Raw genomic sequence first — 18,975 nt, 5'->3', positions numbered from 1 at the left:
CTATACAGATGTTGAGTATTCTAGATCATGTCCTTGATTGCTATTGCCGTCTTTTCTAATTTCTGTCATTTTGTCTTACGAATCTGCATTCAGCAAGAATGTTACAAAGATTTTTCCATTTTGCAAATATTTTTTAGTAATACTCATTCTGCTTTTTCTCGTGTAGTTTTTGTTTCAGTAATATTTTTCCCCCAAGAACCCCATTTTTCTCTGAGCTTCTTTTTTTATGGCACTGTGCTCTTGTGTATCATTGCAACATTGCTTCACATATCACTGACTGTACTAACTGGAACTGTCCTAGCTGTAAAGTCTAATTTACAATTTGCTCAGATTGCTGTGCTTTGTCTTCACTTTTGAGCTATAAACTTTACGTTTTCACCTATTTGTAGAAAGAGACTAGATATGATCGGTCTACTCTCAGTAATTGTGTATAGGTTTTTTTCTATTTCTTGTGAGGCCTTCCTTTCCAAAATTTGTGATGTGACTGTGGTCCAAAGGCTGACCTCATTTCTAAGCTGAAAGCAACGAAGCAGGTGCCTCTCTTGACCAGGGTATGGCTCTAGTGGCCCTTGGGCTGTGTAGTTGCATATCATTCGTCATATTATAAGCACAAACCAAAGTCAAGTGAAGCTTGGGATGAATGCTATACACTTTTTATATATTCTACACTGAGGGAGATCTTCACACTTCTTGATTTGTTCTCACTCTCCCACCCCTTGCCAGGGAATCTTAGGTTGGCTTCATTCAGTAATGTCTTTAATTGGCAATAATTAAGTAGAAACAAAGTAGGAGCCTAGAACCTTAGTTGGTTTTCCTTTGGTGTTTATTGCAGCACTCCCAGTTAGCTGAGATGCTGCTCTCTCCTTTCCTGGCCTACTTGTTCTGTTTGGAGAACTACTAAATAAATAATCTACTTTAGTTAGCAGGCAGTGATCACATACAGTCTAGATGATCATGACTGTGGTCAGCTCTATTGATAGACATTGGCATAGTTCCTCAAGCTCTTTGATTTGCATCTTCCCTCCTACCTCATGGCACCTTGCCATTCTAGGCTTTGACATCTTTTAGAACCCAAGTGGTAAAACAACCATCTCTCTCAGGTAGGCCTATTCTTTGCATGTGTTCAGTCGTAAGCAGTACATTAAATTGCTTTTCCTTTGATCTCAACCTACTTTCTAGGAATTCCTCAAAGTTTATGATCCTCCAGTGATATATGCTCCTTAATTTATCATCATTATTAAAAATACATCTCTTATGTTTATATACAAGTTTTTTGTAATTCAGTGGGATTACAAAAATTCACTAATTTTTTGTAATTTTTTGTAATTTCAGTGAGATTTGTCAAAGGAGAAGGTAAATTGGTAGGCTCAATTCACCGCTTTGAAAGTAGAAGTTTTCATCTATGTTTAAGGGATAATTGGAGGAAAAAACATAAAGACAATAATAATATCTAACTGTATTAAGTTCTTCCTGTATTTGTGTGCTTTACATTTAATCTTCCCTCAAACATTGGGATGTTTAGGTACTATTACTATCTCCTCTTTACAAATGAGAAAACTGAGTAATGAGTGATTACCACTTTCTAAGAAGTGTTAAAGTGAAGATTTCAGCCCATGAGGGTGTGGCTTCAAAGTCTAAAAAGAAAATCAGGAAATGTTTTCAGTTTCTTTGGGAACTGTCTTGAGGTGGAAAGGAGGAAAGTAATATCAAAGAATGTTGAGCATTACTTTGAGAAATTTAATAAAAAGAGGGAAGAAAATGGACAATAGCTGAGATGTGGTAAGAGGTGAAGGAAGATGTGTGTGTGTGTGTGTGTGTGTGTGTGTGTGAGAAAATATTTGAATGTTGGATAATAGGGAGGTTTTTGGATAATAGGATAATTTAATGTTGGATAGTAGGATTGTTTTGCACACAACAATCCAGTTGTGTGCAGTTGTGTGCAAAAAATTGAAAAAGCATTGTTAGTGGAGGAAGATACTATTGAAGGCAAAAAGAGGTGTATTTTTGTGGTGCTGCAAGAGACAGTAAGGAAACTTAAGATAAATTACCTAATTTTTAGCTAAATAGTAGATGGAAGTCATTTGTTAAGGGGAGGTGGGGAGAGAGCCGTAGGAAGAGATGTAATTGGGTACAGAGAGAAAAAGTTTTGAAATAAGTACTTTGGGGAATGAGATAGGACCTCAGTTTCTAATAATCATTGTTAACTTTTTTGTGAGTCTTTCCACAATCTTTACATATGTAAGCATTCTTTTTTTAAAACAATTTTTTTTGTAGAGATAGTGTCTCACTATGTTGCCCAGGCTGGTCTCGAGCTCCTGGTCTCAAGTGATCCTCCCACCTTGGCCTCCCGGAGTGCTGGGATTATAGGCATGAACTGCCATGCCTGGCCTAAGCATTCTTTATATATGTAATATATAAAAACTGTGGTGGTACTTAGCACATCAAACATTAGCATATTAAAGCTCCAGAAGTCCTCTAAGAAAGCATCTGTTTTGTGTAACAGTTTTCAAAATGATTTTTATTACTGAATATATTTTTTATGTTATACTTACTAATGCATAACTTGCTTTGGAATTATCCAGTTTAATCCATTCCAGGGTGTTCTGATTTGGAGAGGAGAAAGCAGCCTCTGGATAGGGGAACCAGAAGCTGCTACTCATTTCATATTATTCGAGTCAATCAAAAGTTGGAGACATGTTATCAATTAGTAACAAAATTAGTAATAACTATCAGTTATGGAGTACCAGTTGTATTATGTCTCGTATGTGTGTTTGGTGGTTCCTCATAAACCTCATTATTTCTGTTACTGATGAAGAAACTCAGGCAAAGAAAGATGAAATAACTTACCCAATTAACTGGTGAAGACATAATTGAAACATTGGTCTTTCATATTTCAGAATCTGTGTTCCTTGTAGTACAACATGGTTCTCTCATACTGTCTTATAGTGTTCTTTCAATTGGTAGCATAAAAGAGTTTCATTATACCTAGAGTAGATCTGGAACTTGATATTATTTTCATTATCTCTGTTTGTTCTACCAGAAGTCACTTGTTTCGGCTTATATTAATTACGAGTATGATTACTCAAAGTGACCTAGTGAAAAATTTTCAGTGGTTTGGGTCATTATTTCCCTGGCTGTGTTCCAAAGAACATAGATTATTAAAGATATTAATAGGAATTCTAAAACGGAAAGGGGGCTCATGATAAAATAAATTTTGGAAACACTGCATACTGTGCATCCTTCTTGGAGAGCTTTGTACATATTAGCAGCTTAAAGGCTATAATAAAGAAACCTATTTCCCAGCATTTCTTGAACTTATTTGACAGTGAGATATTTTTTCGAGGAATTTGTCTTCATATCTCAAGTCATTAGCATTCATCAAAACCCAGTTCAGTAAATGCTAACTGCTAATATAGACTAAAAAAGTAAGCTTCTGTTTTGGCACATCCTGGTTAGCCTTTCATCAGCTAAGTGTGTTTCATTGCCAGAGCCGACTTAAGGATTGTATTTGGAAGTATGCCAGATACATATTTACTTAGTAGTAAGTATGCTAACCTTTAAATGGTGCCAATACGTATTTTATTTCACATTGCTTTCCTGTCACTGTTTCATTTTAAATACTCTATACTTTTTAAATACATTTTGATTAAGTCAGATATATTTGCATGGTTTTTATTCTTATTTTAGATATGGGAGAAGGGACTACTATAAATGCAAGTGCAGATGGCAACATTGGAACTATAGAAGACGGTAGTGACAGTGAAAATATTCAAGCAAATGGAATTCCAGGAACACCAATTTCTGTTGCATATACACCATCCTTACCTGATGATAGATTGTCAGTCTCTTCCAATGATACTCAGGTATAAATGGAAGGGTCGGGAGGGAGAGAAATCCTGTTAATCTTACAAATTTACGGGCTACCACCACCCTGTCATTAATATTTTTATCTGATGCTGCTGCCTGATTTTATTTAGTTTGGGGAGATAAGAGACTTGGGGGGTTTTTTCCTTCATTTACATAAATTACAGCAATTTTTTCCCTTCATATTTTGATAGCCACATTTCCAACGCTAAGGCATGTCTCATCTATGTTTGCATCTTCTCTCCACCCATCTACCAATTGAATTAACATTTAATAAGAATATTCATGTTACATATTTACAAGATAATTCTGGTATGGGTTGAATATTCCTAATCTGAAATTCAAAATGCTCCAAATCTAAAACTTTTTGAGTGCCAAGATGATGCTCGAAGGTCATGCACAAAGGAAATGCTCATTGGATAATTCCACATTTTAAATTTTGGTGTTAGAATGCTAAATCAGTGTAATGCAAATAGTTCAAAATCCAGAAAAAATCTGAAACCCAAAACATTTCTGATCCCAAGCATTTCAGGTAACTTAATCAGTGGTTGTAGATGAGAAGACTTCTAGAAATTTAGGGATCTTCATCTTAACTTTCGTTTATGGCTACAAAGACATCAGTACCATGGTAATGACAGGTTCTTTTCTTCCCTACCCTATATTTTTTTGTGTAAAAATCTGCCTTTTTAGATAAGGGAGTCCTCCACTAAGTCAGTGTCCCATATTTAGGAATAGGTTTTCTTGGCTTTGTTGACCTTCAGTTTATGTTTGCCCAGAGTAAGATCAAAAGTAAAATAGGATAAAAGCATGAAACAGTAGTAGGGAGTATAATTTAGATCTTTGAATAGTTCTCTTTATTTATTTATGTATTTATTTTTTTGAGACCGAGTCTCACTCTGTCACCCAGGCTGAGGTGTGGTGGCATGATCTTGGTTCACTGCTGCAACCTCTGCCTCCCAGGTTTAAGTGATTCTCCTGTCTCAACTTCCTGAGTTGCTGAGATTACCACACCTGACTAATTTTTGCATTTTTAGTAGAGACGGGGCTTCACCATGTTGGCCAGAATGATCTTGATCTCCTGACCTTGTGGTCCACCTGCCGCAGCCTCCAAAAGTGCTGGGATTACAGGCATGAGCCACTGTGCCCAGCCTGGTTAGGTATCTTATCAGGCATGACAAACCCGTTTTTTGTCAGTAATAGTATGAACTGGGTAAATTTTAAGAGTTTATTTGGTTTATTAATAAGAAATATTTTTAAAGTGCATTTTTAAAGGTATTTATTGTTGGATGTGGTCCTTGGAGTGTGAAAGAAAAACAGTATGGGAGATTCCCTCATCTGGTTCTCCTTCCAAAAGTGAGGGAAACCCCACCTGTTAGTGAATTAAATGAAATACACTAGAAGTCTGAAATGATTTTACATTGGCAAATCTCTCTATTTTCATGATATATTAACTTGTTTAGGAATCTGGAAATTCTTCAGGACCTTCACCTGGTGCTAAGTTTTCCCACATTTTACAAAAGGATGCCTTTCTAGTATTCAGGTCATTGTGTAAACTGTCAATGAAACCACTGTCAGATGGACCGCCAGATCCAAAGTAAGTTATTAACTGTTTTGCCTGACAAATAGAGGTTTTTAGACTTGAAACTTACTGTTATGTTTGGATTTTCTTTTGTCCTTTTGGTCCTATAGAACCATAAAAAAAAATTGGGTGGAGGGGAGGTATTTTATGTTTAAGAAAAAAGTATTGGAAAACAATTCAAAACTGCTGGAGTAGATAACTTACACTATTTCCTAAAGGGTATGTGACTTAACACTATTTTCTAAAAACAAAAAATTCCAACACTGCTGGAATAGATAACTTGTGCTATTTCCTAAAGGGTATGACAGCATTCTAGAATAGTGCCTAGTGCATAGGAGGGGCTCAATGAGTATTATCAAATGAATGAATTCATGAATTCTTATTTCCATATAAGTAACTTTGGAGCCAATGTAACCCTGTATCGCAGCCCTAGGTTTTTAAAAACTGCCAGTCAAAAGGTACTGAAACCTAAAAGAAAGAAATCTTAAAAGTCATAATGAAATATAATGCATATTCATTAAGGTCTGACAAATTGCCCTAGGATATGATATCTTTCTCTGTTGGGAGCAGGAAGAACTTTGAGATGGGAGCCACTTGTCTAATTTTCATGAAATGTATCTATTAAACCCTAGGAAAGTGCCTAGTAAGCCATAAATGGTCAGGTATCTTTCATGTGATTCAAATGTAACTAATTACTCTTGAGATTGAGTTTGAAAGTTATATGAGTTGCCTGCCTCTCTAATATTGCAACATGATGTATTGCAGCATGACAATTTTAGAACTTTCTGGAGAAAGAAACCTTGGAACAGACCATAACTTTAAGAAAGGGATACTGAAATAGGGGGAAGCAATAGTACTTCCATTTAAAAGTTGCCTTACTGTTAGGCAACAGTACTTCAGTTTAAAAAAATTCTATACAGTGTTTCAGTTCCTTAGTGCCAATTGAGAAGACCGGAGGCAGTTACTGTGAAAACTTCATAAATATCTGGAAACTACATTTGTTATATTTGTTTAATTTTGTCAGGTTGCACCAGTTCAGGGAGAAACATCCTTTAGACCCAGAAGCCTAAAATCATAAAATCTTTTTAGGCCCAAATCCCAAGTCAGAAATTGACATTCAAAAATCTTATTTAAAAATGTACAGTTTTGAAATTTTAAAAATCTCATTTAAAAATTGACGGTTTTGAATGTCATTCAAAAATTAACATTTTTAACATCTCATTCTAAATCATTGAAGACCCACTTTGAGAAAGAGATAAGAATTTGGTTTTATTGCTGAAGCCATTTTTGCCATGCTTTAATAATGTTATTGACCATAAAAGCCTCAGATGTTTTTTTCCAAAATCAAATGTAAAAATTATGATTTGAAAGAATTCCAGAAACCGAAAAGAAATTCTTCAAAATGCTGCGAATGGAAAGGACACAAAGGAAAATAATATGAATTTTGAGGAGTATTGTGGGTAGGGAAGGGTATGTTCATTTATCCCTGAAGACAGAGTGATCTGGTTTTGAAAAGATTTAAACTTTAATGATACAAAGGATTCTTATGAGGAATAATGTAAATTAACAAGCCTTATACTTAGTGGGTTTAAACCAAGTGTTAGCGAAATTTTTTTGAAGACCTTCTTGACTTGACTATCAGTCATCAAACATTGGAATTGAATACTGAATACACTCTTAGAGGCTATTCTTTTTCCAAAAGAATATGTAGTTTTCTGTCTTTAATGATTTTTTTTTGCCAGAAGTCAAGCTTTTGTAGTTACATAATTTTCTTTTTCTGTCTTTGCTTCCCTTTGTATTTTCTGGTCTGCAGACCTGAAATTTCCAGCCTCTTTTGCCTATGTAAAGTATAACTTATGTCATAGGACAGTTGTCTAATCATTTCTCCATTCATATTGCCTTGTACACAGTAGGTATTTAATACATGGATGAATACAAGAATAAGTCCATTAATTTTTTTTGAGCACATACAGTGTACAAAATATTTTGTTAAATGTTGGGAATACAAATATAAGACATGCTTAGAACAAAAACTCATTGCTACAGATTGGTAAACTGCAGGACTTAATTACAATAGAAATTGAGCATAATAGGTGATAAATGTGAGCTAGAATAGGAAGTAGTGTGTAAGCCTTGGAAGACTAGAACAGGAGGGGAGATAGTTGGCTCACTCCATAGTTCCCTGTAGCTATTTGAAGTCTTACTTCTTGCTGTCTCTAACTTGATTTATCTAAGCTTATTTTTTTAGTAATTATTTATTTGCTGCACATATTTTTAGATTCAAAGGAAGACTCAGTGCAAGAAACGTGACTGTGTAATAATGAGTCATAATATTATTGGCTCCAGTTTTATTTCAGAGAAAGTAGTATTTTTTTGTGAAACCCATTTATGTGAAATTAACAATTGCTTATTAGATTTTTGTAGCTTCTTGAATTACTTGGCACTTAATAACCGTAGAACTTTTCAGGTGGAAATCAAGGGCAATTAAGTTTACTATACAATGTAAAATGTTACTGAAAGCAGCATTTGGGCTACTTTTTTTTTTTTTTTTTTTTAAGAACCAACTGCTAGAGCATTTTGGTGTGTTCTACATTTGAAATATTTCCTAGGATCAGTGTCCTTGGTCTGTTGGGCTTAAGAGATCAGTTTCAATGGGAGGAAAATTGTGTTTGCAAAATCAAATAATTCAAACACTCAAACACTAGATAGTGATCAGAAGCATGGCATAGGCATAGTATATTGATTGGGAAAAAAAAAATTTAAGTCAAAAACTTCTTCAGCTTTTCATTACAAAATTATTTAGAATAAATTGCTAAGCTATTGAAGTTTTTATTTTTATTTTATTATTATTTTTTGGACAGGAGTCTTACTCTGTCACCCAGGCTAGAGTGCAGTGGTGTGATCTCCACTCACTGCAATCTCCACCTCCCAGGTTCAAGCTCTTCTCCTGCCTCGGCTTCCGGAGTAGCTGGGATTACATGTGCCAACCACCACAATCTGCTACTTTGTATATTTTTAGTAGAGATGGGGTTTCACCATGTTGGTCAGGCTCTCCTGACTTCAAGTGATCCACCTGCCTCAGCCTCCCAAAGTGCTGAGGTTACAGGCCTGAGCCACCACGTCTGGTTTTAAAGTTTTTAAATATTCTGAACACCTCTGTGTTTATTTCAAAAGAAAAAAAAAACTTTAAATGGTTACTGAAAAAGTAAGCTTGAAGTAGTGCTGTCACTTGTTTATGTAACCAAAACTTTTTTATTAGTATTTAGGATTTTTGAGTAGCATAACCAGAAAAAAGTCCATTGGAACTTTTGTATATTAATACTAAATATGGCACTTAAACTGAGAAGTTTATGATGATTTGTAAGGAGAAGTATATGGTTGTGAAAGAAAGGAACACAGCATATATCTTCACATTATTTTTTTTTCCAGTGAAATAATAGTTGATAAATATTTGTGAATAACTTTTTTCTTTTTAAAAAATTTGTGAAATTATTAATATATGGTTTAAGGGAACATCAGTGAAAGCACCTGTTAGTGGTTAAGTCGTTCATATACTGTACTTTTAAGTCATTCAGAAACTTTTTTTTATGTTATAGAATTTTCTGTTCCTCTCCATTTAAGAAGTTTGTGAAATTATGTAGTATATGGAAATATTTTTGGAACTACCTGTTATTACCATAATGCTATGCTTGTCTCCAATACTATCCCTTCTTTTTTACATTTTAGGTCTCATGAACTACGATCCAAGATTCTTTCATTGCAGTTACTTCTATCAATTCTGCAGAATGCGGGACCTGTTTTCAGGACAAATGAGATGTTTATTAATGCTATTAAGCAGTATCTTTGTGTTGCACTCTCAAAAAATGGAGTCTCATCTGTTCCAGAGGTTTTTGAGCTTTCACTTTCTATATTTCTTACTTTGTTGTCAAATTTCAAGACACATCTGAAGATGCAAATTGAGGTACGTTTTGCATTTAGGCATTGAAATATAAGATTACTATTGGATGTTTCATTTGTTTCATGTTAAATCAGATTTTAATACACTGGAAAGTTCTCTGGAATGTGAAATAATGTTTGTATATTGCCATGTCCTTTTTCTTCATTCACCTGTCCAACTAATATGTGCCAGTGAAGTACTAGGTACTGCATAAGCCCTAAGAATGCAAATTGAAATAAGATGCAGCCACTGCCCTCAAGGAACTTATATTAGTTGAATAAATGATTCTAGCTCTCTGGAATTAATTTGGTCCTCACAATAGCTTTGCCATTGTCTATATGGCATATTGTAATACATTTGTTTATCTTAAAAGAAAGCTCCAAATATATACTGCATCTCCATGATTTTAAACCATTTATAAGAATTAGGCATTTTAAAAGATGTGATTGACGGGCATTATATTTTGGGGCTCTATTTTAGGATTTTTGAAAAAATTAATATTTGCTTTATACTTTCTTTAATGTATATATTCCTAAAGTTTTCTGCCAGAATCTTTGGAAATAGAATAACAATTATGTTGTTCTAAAATATTATCAGAGATTTAGTAGAACTAAATTAGGGATTTTTCCAATCATGTCTGCATGTGTTGTGCAGGTGTACCAGTTTCTGATTATTTGTTTTAAAAATAGTACTTCCTGTTTTACCAATTTAATGAATGATTTTTTTCAATTTGTTATTTCTTGAAAGGTTGTTTTGGTTGCAATGTTGTTTGTTTTAGAAATACTCATTTTATGTTGTCAGTTTTACCTTTATCTTATGTTTGATATACAGGTTATATTTTAATTTTTTAAATTTTGTATTTAATCCTAACTCAAGACTCAGTTCACTAGCTCAGTAGAAAGGATGAATTATTTTCCCAGAATTTTGAGATGGCTAAATAGTCACATTATCCTTTAATGTTAATGTTCTGTAATATCTATCAAGATTTATTTAGAACATTGTTATGGGAATGAAACAGAATTAGGCCTTGGTAATTTAAGTGAAAAGTCTTTAAATTTGGGCCATATTTTTGGACAGGAAACCATTTTTGGTGCCTATATGATGTATGATGTCAAGTTTTAGGAGTTGGCCATGTGTCTGTTAAAATAATACAAGGCATTTAACTGGGGAGAGTTGCCATTTTTAGATAGTTTTCTTTTCCCATTATATTTAGGAACTACAAAAACTTTTGGAACTTTTGCTTTTATAAAAAACCAGAATTCTTTCATTTGATGATGAGGCATTTAAGTTGACAGAAAATTTTGCAAGACTTTATGTAGCCAATTACAGATTTTTTTGGACACTGATATTCTACTTCTGTAGGGACTGCTTACAGACTGTAAAATATAAATTCTTAGATTTAGATATCAGAAATTACTTAAGTTGAGATTACTATTTTTGCACAGCAAATTTGACGTAACAAAAATGAATTTGAAAGGAAACACTTTAAGAAATTTCTTGTCAACTTGTAGATGATAGATTCTCATTATAAAATTATTGTAATAAGGTTGCAGTGAGCCGAGATCGTGCCATTGCACTCCAGTCTGGGCAACAACAGCAAAACTCCGTCTCAAAAAAAAAAAAAAAAAAAAAAAAAAAATTATTGTAATATTCTAATTTTTAAAAATTAGGTTTACTTCACTTTTTGTTGTCTGTCAGAGGGAGATAATGAGGATAAAATGAGATAAATATAGATATGCTTTCAAAAATGTTATACACATTCAAATTCAAAATGAGCTGAACTTGGAGAAAGCTCAACATATGAAAACCTAAATTTGCAAAATAAAATTAATATTATTGTTACATGAAGACCATTTTATGAGTATGTTCACTTCAGAGTTTTTGTGATGTGATTTTTCTATAGGTCTTAAATTATGTATCTCTTTCAGAAGGTACAGTTTATATTCAACTTTTCAGGAGAACATATGTGAAGACAATATACTTATGATAGAGCTGTTGTTCCACATACGGACATTAGAGATGCTCGATAAATCATTAAAAGGTTGATTTTATTAGAGCCCCTATTATGATAGGCATAGTATCTTATATTACAGTAATAAGCCTTGCTTATTAGTATAATTTGATAAACCATAGATAGTAGCTAAAATTTTTTCTTCCCTCTCCCTTCCAATCTGTGTTATTTATCTTGTTAATCAGAGAATCTCAAAAGTTTTTGATTCACAGCACTGTTAAAGTCTAACTTTTCATGTTGCACATAGGCCAGAGAAACACTTCTAGATCTGTGTTCTATTTATTAAGAAGGCAGGGTCAAACAACTTAATAGATATTTGTCTTCATAGCCTACTATTTCAAAAACAATAGGATGCATAAAGTAAAAGAAAAATAATATTTTTATTTTATTCTTAACCACAATTACTTAGCACTGGGATGTGTGTGCCTATTACAGACTGCACACAGCCTCTTATATCTTGTAATTGAACACTGCTCCCCCTCACTCCTGTACTTCGTTGATTTTCATGCATTACTTGGTTTTTATCATACCAACTACCAAAACCCAGCTTTGCAGAGATAATGTCATTGAAGGGAATATAGTGTAATCTAATTGAAATAATGAGCAATCTTTCAAGGTATCCAGCAGATACATCTCCCTCTGAACTTTGCCCCAAAATTTTTTCATGACACCCTTATGAGTTTGCTACAGCATTCTGGGTACCTTGATGTAGTATTTGGGAATTGTGGCCATGTTGCTGTCGTATTTGTTGAACACCTACTACATGCCCTGTAATGTAGACATGATCCTTAGCAAGAAAGACCTGGTCCTTACTGTCTACAAGCTTACAATCTATAGGAGATACCGATATTAACCAAGTAAATAGAAATACACTGAGTTTTGTGAAAGAAAATCACATTACAGGGCTACCGAATTCAGTTTGGGGGAGATTCAATCACTTATATTCAGTTTAGGGGGAGATTCAGTCACTTATATTATAAATGTGATTTTCTGGATTCGTAATGCATGTATTTCATAAATGTTAATATGTTGGTTTTTTCCGTCATTCCTTCTTAAAGTCACTTTCATAGAACAAATTTAAACCTGAAAATTCTTAGTTGTTAAATTGAAATTTATCTCATTAGGTTGATAACTACTTGCTTGATTATTTGGTGTAAAGAGTAGTGAGAAATGGTTTGTATGTAGTTTTCAAACAGTAGAGATTTTCACTTTTGTGAGTAATTAGAAAAATAAAATCGTATGAGACTTAGATTGTTTTTATTGTGTTGATTAGAGTATCAGTTACATTTAAATCTGGGAACAGTTAGACCTCTCAGTACTAGAATGTCTCTGAAAAATGAAAGTATAAATTATGCTCTTTGAGGGGGATTTAAAAAGCATAAGTTATAGTCTATAAAAATATTCAATAAATTACCACCTAGAGGAACTCTAAATCTTTCCATATTTCTTTTGTAGCAGCTGTGTTGAGAATAAAACATAACAATGTGAATTGCAGTGCTGATGCTAGAAGGACAAGTTTAAGTCCCTTATCTAAGATATTTTAGTCCTCAGATTTCAGAGCTGGAACTCGAAAAATAGTTGAACTCCTTAGGTGCTGGGTCCTAATACCTGCTCTACAGCTTTGGAATGTTTAAAAAGAGATCACATATATGAATTCTGAACAATATTTTAAACAGAAGTTTTCTCCTAATCACAGGTGTTCTTTAAAGAAATTTTCTTATACATTTTGGAAACTTCTACCAGCTCATTTGATCACAAATGGATGGTTATTCAGACACTAACAAGAATTTGTGCAGGTATTTTAAATTCTTTCTTTTTATTATCTCTTTCTTATTACTAGATATTTAAAAGGCTAAATGTACTCACATCCTAGATGTACTTTGTTGAAATTAATGTTATATTGTTACAGATGCTCAAAGTGTAGTGGATATTTATGTAAACTATGACTGTGACTTAAATGCAGCCAATATATTTGAAAGACTGGTAAATGATCTATCAAAAATTGCTCAAGGAAGGGGCAGTCAAGAACTTGGTATGAGTAATGTTCAGGTAAGAACTTTAAAAACTTTTCAAATTTAAACTTTACCAGGGAAGAGCCATGTATTTTCCTTAAAAGACCTTTTTTTTGAAATTGTATTTTTGAATTGCTTTATAGGAATTGAGCCTGAGGAAAAAAGGTTTAGAATGCTTAGTGTCAATTTTGAAGTGTATGGTTGAATGGAGTAAGGATCAGTATGTGAATCCCAACTCTCAGACAACTCTTGGTAAGGTGATATTTTGAGTCGTAATTCTTTGTCATTTTAAGTGAATAATATTCTGGAGGATAATTGCAGATGCCGTTAAACCAATTTCATGACAGATTTATTTATTTAACTGATGACGAAGGATTCTCTGTGAGTTAAATAACTAGCTTTAAAATTGTAAAATTTTTAACTTAGTTATCCAAACTATTTTTTTCTAAATCTTCTTAGAAATATTTTGATTATATAAAATGAAGCATATTTATGCAACTTTCTTGTAATATAATTATAGAGGAAACATATAAAAGGCAGTATGTTTTAAGAAGGTTGAATTGTTCATCTGTGTTTGATGTTTACCCTCACTCAGAGAAAAACTCATAGCTGCAGGGCTACACTGGTGTTATCGAAAACAATTCCTCATGAGGAATGAGCTGAGAGCAGAAATCCAGTGGATACTCAGCACTGCAACTGCAAAAAGAACTCCTCCTAATGGTGCAGACTATACACGTACAAATTACAGTGTGTTTTAATATCAAAGTATGTTGTTTATTATGTTACCTAATAGTTGTTTTGTATTAAATAGATATCTAAGCAACATTTATGCCTTGCCTTATTCAAGAATTTGTTTGCCCTTTCATTTTTTTTTCTTTGATAGAATAATGTACTCTACCGATTTTTCTTCTTTCAGGTCAGGAAAAACCCTCAGAACAAGAGATGAGTGAAATCAAACACCCTGAGTCAATAAACAGATATGGAAGTTTAAATTCTCTGGAGTCAACATCATCATCAGGAATAGGCAGCTACAGTACACAGATGTCTGGCACTGATAATCCGGAACAGTTTGAGGTCCTAAAGCAACAAAAAGAAATAATAGAACAAGGGATAGATTTGTAAGTGTCACAGCTTAAGGAGAAATATTACTGAATATCTCTTTGCCAGTGTGGTGCCACCCCTGCCCTATGTTTATCACCTTACAGTGAGTAAAATGGAGGGTAGTTCTCATGGATCTAGTTCACAAGGCTCCTATTCAGATCCCCCTGTTCATTGCAGTCTAGCCCAACTAGTTTCCTGTAATGCCCAACCAGTTTTGTCATATAATTTGTCACCATATTATAAGTGCCATTGATGAGCACCATCTGTGCAATTTTGCATTGTTTAGCTCATTATGAAATCCCCCATTATATTTTCTAATCATGTGACAACTCAAAACATTTAAAATATCAAATTTCTAATAGCTGTCAGTACTCCTTTATAGGTTTTACCTTTTCTCCAGTTGGGTTACAAATATACTACTCTTGTTATTGATTTCATTTTTACATGTTGATAAGGTGATCACCTCTCTTTCCAACCTGGCTAGTATACTAGACCCTAATCTTGTGAAATCAGTTTTCCCACTAAGCTTTGTGATACCTGCCTGCTTCTGCTTCCTTTGTGAATATCACCATGCTGTCTTCCTTTCTCTTGTAGCCCATCTCTTTTTTCAAAGAGATGCCATAAGGAAAAATAAAATTGCTTGCCTGTTTTCATGAATCTAGCTATTATAAACTTAAAAATTCCCCTGTGTGTTTACTTGGTTTGCTACTTCTGTAAAGCATTTCTTCCTGATACTTAAGTAATGCCTTTTAGTGAATGTTCAGGTATCTCTTTTGTCCAGTGTTAATATGACCAAAAAATTCAACAAAAAGGTACACATATTCTATTACAAAATTTAAAAATCTTATAAAATTGCCTCAGGAAATAGCTGTCAGTACTGCATTCATTCTAATTGTTCAGTCAATATTTATTAAAATCTCATCTGTTCCAGATGGTATGCAAGGTCCTGGGGAAACTAGATAGCTGGAACAGCTCTTCCTTCTGAGGGGCTCATGGTCTAGTATGTATAAACAAATATGTGTATTAAAATTCTGGTGGTCACCCAGTAAACACGTATTTGGTACTTGGGACTGTTGCCAAGCACCATGAAGGCACTGGTCTTTGTATTCAAGATTGCAGTCTAAACATGAAGAATTTTTTAAAACAGTACTATGGAAGGTCTATAAAAGAATGTTGTTGTACAGAGTAAGTACTGCCAAGGTTCTTATTTTTGAAGTATTTGAGAAGTGAGAAGGAGTAGTCAGAGGGCTTCAAAGTGGAATTCTCCCTAACCTCTAGTCCTTCTCGCAGCGGTACTTGCTTTCTTTCTTTTTTTTTTTTTTTTTTTTGAGATGATATCTTGTTCTGTTGCCAGGCTGGAGTGCAGTGGCACGATCTCGGCTCACTGCAACCTCCACCTCCCGACGTTCAAGCAATTCCTCTGCCTCAGCCCCTCATGTAGCTGGGACTATAGGCATGCACCACCATGCCCAGCTAATTTTTGTATTTTTAGTAGAGATGGGGTTTCACTGTGTTGGCCAGGATGGTCTCAATCTCTTGAACTCATGATCCGCCCACCTCAGCCTCCCAAAGTGCTGGGATTACAGGCATGAGCCACTGCACCCGGTCTGGAGTTGCTTTCTGCTTCATACAGACATTGATGAGAATGCTGTCATGGAGCTATGTTCCCAGTATACTTCTGTACAACTGTTTCATGACAACAGCCTATCCTGTTTCTCTCCTGTCTCTTTGATTATGCCATCTCAGTCCTGTGGGCTGCCTTTTCTTTCTTCCTGCATATATCTTAGCATTGGCAGGGTTCTGTTCCTCAGCTCTTTTCTGACATCAACCCCCTAGTACTTTTACTCAAAACAAAAGACAAATAGAAAAGCCTCTTGTTTTGTGTTTCTTATTTATGGTAGTAATCCCAGCATGCTACTAAATTTATAAGCTAGAATCCTGGGAGTTAGCTTAGATCTTCCCCCTCATTCTTGAATCTAATCTGTCACTAAATCCTGTTGATTCTACTTCCTAACATCCCTGCAATCTGTTCTTTTCTCGATCTCCCACAGCTATTCTTACAAGTCAAATCATGATCATTTCTTTCCTCAACTAGTATAATCTTTCAATTGCCTTAAATTTCTTTGGTTTTGTTCATTCTTCCATCTTTTCTCACACTGTTCTCTAGAATAACCTTTCTTGAATGAAAGTCTGTTTCTTCCCTCTCTTAGAGAATAAAACCAAACCTTTGACTGTATGATAATACCTTCATGATTTGGATCGAGTGGACTCTAAGCTTCATTTCCTGCCACTTTTCTATCTCACCTCACTGTGCCAACCATGTGCCAACAAGACACTTAACATAATACTGTCTTGTGCTTTAGTATTTTAGTATGGCCTCTTCCTCTTTGGGATGTTTTTTCTTATTTTCTTATATTCTTATAAAATATATAATTATTCTTTGAAACAGTCCTAGAGTCATCTTTCCCAGGAAATATATTATGACCATCTCAGTTAGTTACTTATGTGTTATTTTCTTATCTTCTGAATACATCTATTTGTTACATTTTTACTATTATAATTCTGTAAAATTGTGTTTCTTCTATTACAGTGAGTGCTTCTAGAGAGCGAGGATTATGTTTATCTTAGTGGAAAATATTTTAATTTTATGAATGTTAAGTGGTTATGGTTGTTGGATGAGAACTTAACAAGGGAATCTTTAGGAAGACAGAACAGGAAAGAGCATCCCAGACTAAGAGAATGGCATGTGCAGCAGCAGAGGAAAGAGAGGACATCTGAGCACTGTTGTTCAGCATGGCAGGGGCAGAGTGGAGGGGGAATAACAGGAGCTAAGATGAGAGCATTGAGTTAGATCTAGATTACAGAAGGCCGTATTCTCCATGTAAAGGACTTTTTGTCTTGTTCCTCGTGTCATTAGCATGTTAGTGAAAAACTTTAAGCACGGGAGTAGCATCATCAGATTTCTGTTTTGTAAATAGGGCTTTGCCAAAGGTGCATTAGAATGTGGGAAATACAGATAGGGAGACCGTTTAAGAACTCTTGCAATAGCCCAAATGACAGGTGTTGAAGCACCAAAGTAACAAAAGTAGGGAGTAAATGATCTATACACAGAGAGGTAATATTTGAATTGGGTCTTTAAGCCTGAGGGCGAGTCCCCCTGTAAATGGAGCAGGTAAAAGACTTGCAGAGGAAATGGACTCTGAAAATAGATTTAGGGAATGGGATATGATACATGGGAGCAGAGGAAGGAGAAGGAAGTGAGAGAGAATCTGGAGCTATATAGAGAAAGGTTATGTGTGGGCTAATTAATTTGGACAAATGAGCCAAGATTACCTGAAGATTAAGGAGACTATATATTTGGAGTATCTCAGAGATAGTGGGTTCAGTTCCATACCACAGCAATGAAGTGAATATCGCAATATAGTGAGTCACACAAATTTTTTTATTTCTCAGTGCATTACAGTTATGTTTATACTGTACCATAGTCTATTGACCTTCAATCCCCTTATGTCTAAAAAACAATGTACATACATTAATTTAAAAATACTTTATTGTGGAGAGACACTAGGAACCATCTGAGCTTTCAGTGAGCTGTAATCTTTTTGCTAGTAGAGTGTCTTACCTCAGTGTTGATGGCTGCTGACAAATCAGGATGGTGGTTAGTGAAACCTGGGGTAGCTGTGGTAATTTCTTGAAAGAAGACAATGAAGTTTGCTGCATTGATTGACTCTTCTATTCATGAAGGATTTTACTGTAGCATATAATGCTGTTTGATAGCATTTACCTACAGTAATATGTCTTTCAAAATTAGTCTTTCCTCTCAAACTCTGCTGCAGTTTTATGAATGAAATTTATGGAATATTCTAAATGCCTTTTTTTCTTTCTACCAGTGTTCATGGCTCTTCACCAGTAGTAGATTCCATCTCAAGAAACCACTATTTTCACTTATCAGTATGGAGCAGCAACTCATATGTTAAAGTTTGATCATGAGGGTACAGCAATTCAGTGTCATCTTCACACTCTACTTCTAAGTCTCATGTTACTTTTACCACATCTGCAGTTACTTCCTCCACTGATGTCTTGCACTCCTCAAAGTCGTCCATAGGGTTAGAATCAGCTTCTTCCTAACTCCTGTTGATGTTGGTATTTTTACCCCTCCCATGAGTCGTTCTTAGTGGCATCTAGAACAGTTAAACGTTTCTAGAAGGTTTTCAGTTTACTTTGCCCAGATTCAACAGCAGTATCTCTGTACATGGCAGCTATAGCCTTATGAAGTGTATTTCTTTTAAGGCTTGAGGCCAGGAGTTCAAGATTAGTGTGAACTATATAGCAAGACCCCATTTCTTTAAAAAAAAAAAAAAAAAAAAGACTTGAAATTCAGAGTTACTTCTGAGGACAGGACACAGTGGCTCATTCCTGTAATGCCAGCGTTGGGAAGCCAAGATGGGAGGATCATTTGAGCCCAGGAGTT

General features: G+C 34.6%; 1 protein-coding gene across 2 annotated transcripts in view; it reads left to right on the top strand.

Moving 5' to 3' along the window:
• Positions 1-18,975, top strand: part of ARFGEF1 (ADP ribosylation factor guanine nucleotide exchange factor 1) — a 151,507-nt gene that overhangs the window by 57,521 nt on the left and 75,011 nt on the right. For both annotated transcript variants that reach the window (XM_032296263.1, XM_032296264.1), the window contains exons 8-14: positions 3,688-3,863; positions 5,325-5,458; positions 9,170-9,404; positions 13,088-13,187; positions 13,301-13,440; positions 13,547-13,655; positions 14,320-14,521. In XM_032296263.1, coding sequence (XP_032152154.1) covers positions 3,688-3,863; positions 5,325-5,458; positions 9,170-9,404; positions 13,088-13,187; positions 13,301-13,440; positions 13,547-13,655; positions 14,320-14,521 — 1,096 coding nt within the window. The remainder of the gene's footprint in view (positions 1-3,687; positions 3,864-5,324; positions 5,459-9,169; positions 9,405-13,087; positions 13,188-13,300; positions 13,441-13,546; positions 13,656-14,319; positions 14,522-18,975) is intronic.

This window comes from Sapajus apella, unplaced genomic scaffold (genome assembly GCF_009761245.1).
Source record: "Sapajus apella isolate SASKATOON/1434 unplaced genomic scaffold, GSC_monkey_1.0 scaffold35, whole genome shotgun sequence".
NCBI lineage: Eukaryota > Metazoa > Chordata > Mammalia > Primates > Cebidae > Sapajus > Sapajus apella.
Note: the sequence above shows the minus strand (reverse complement) of the source record. Positions and strands in the feature narration are given on the sequence as shown.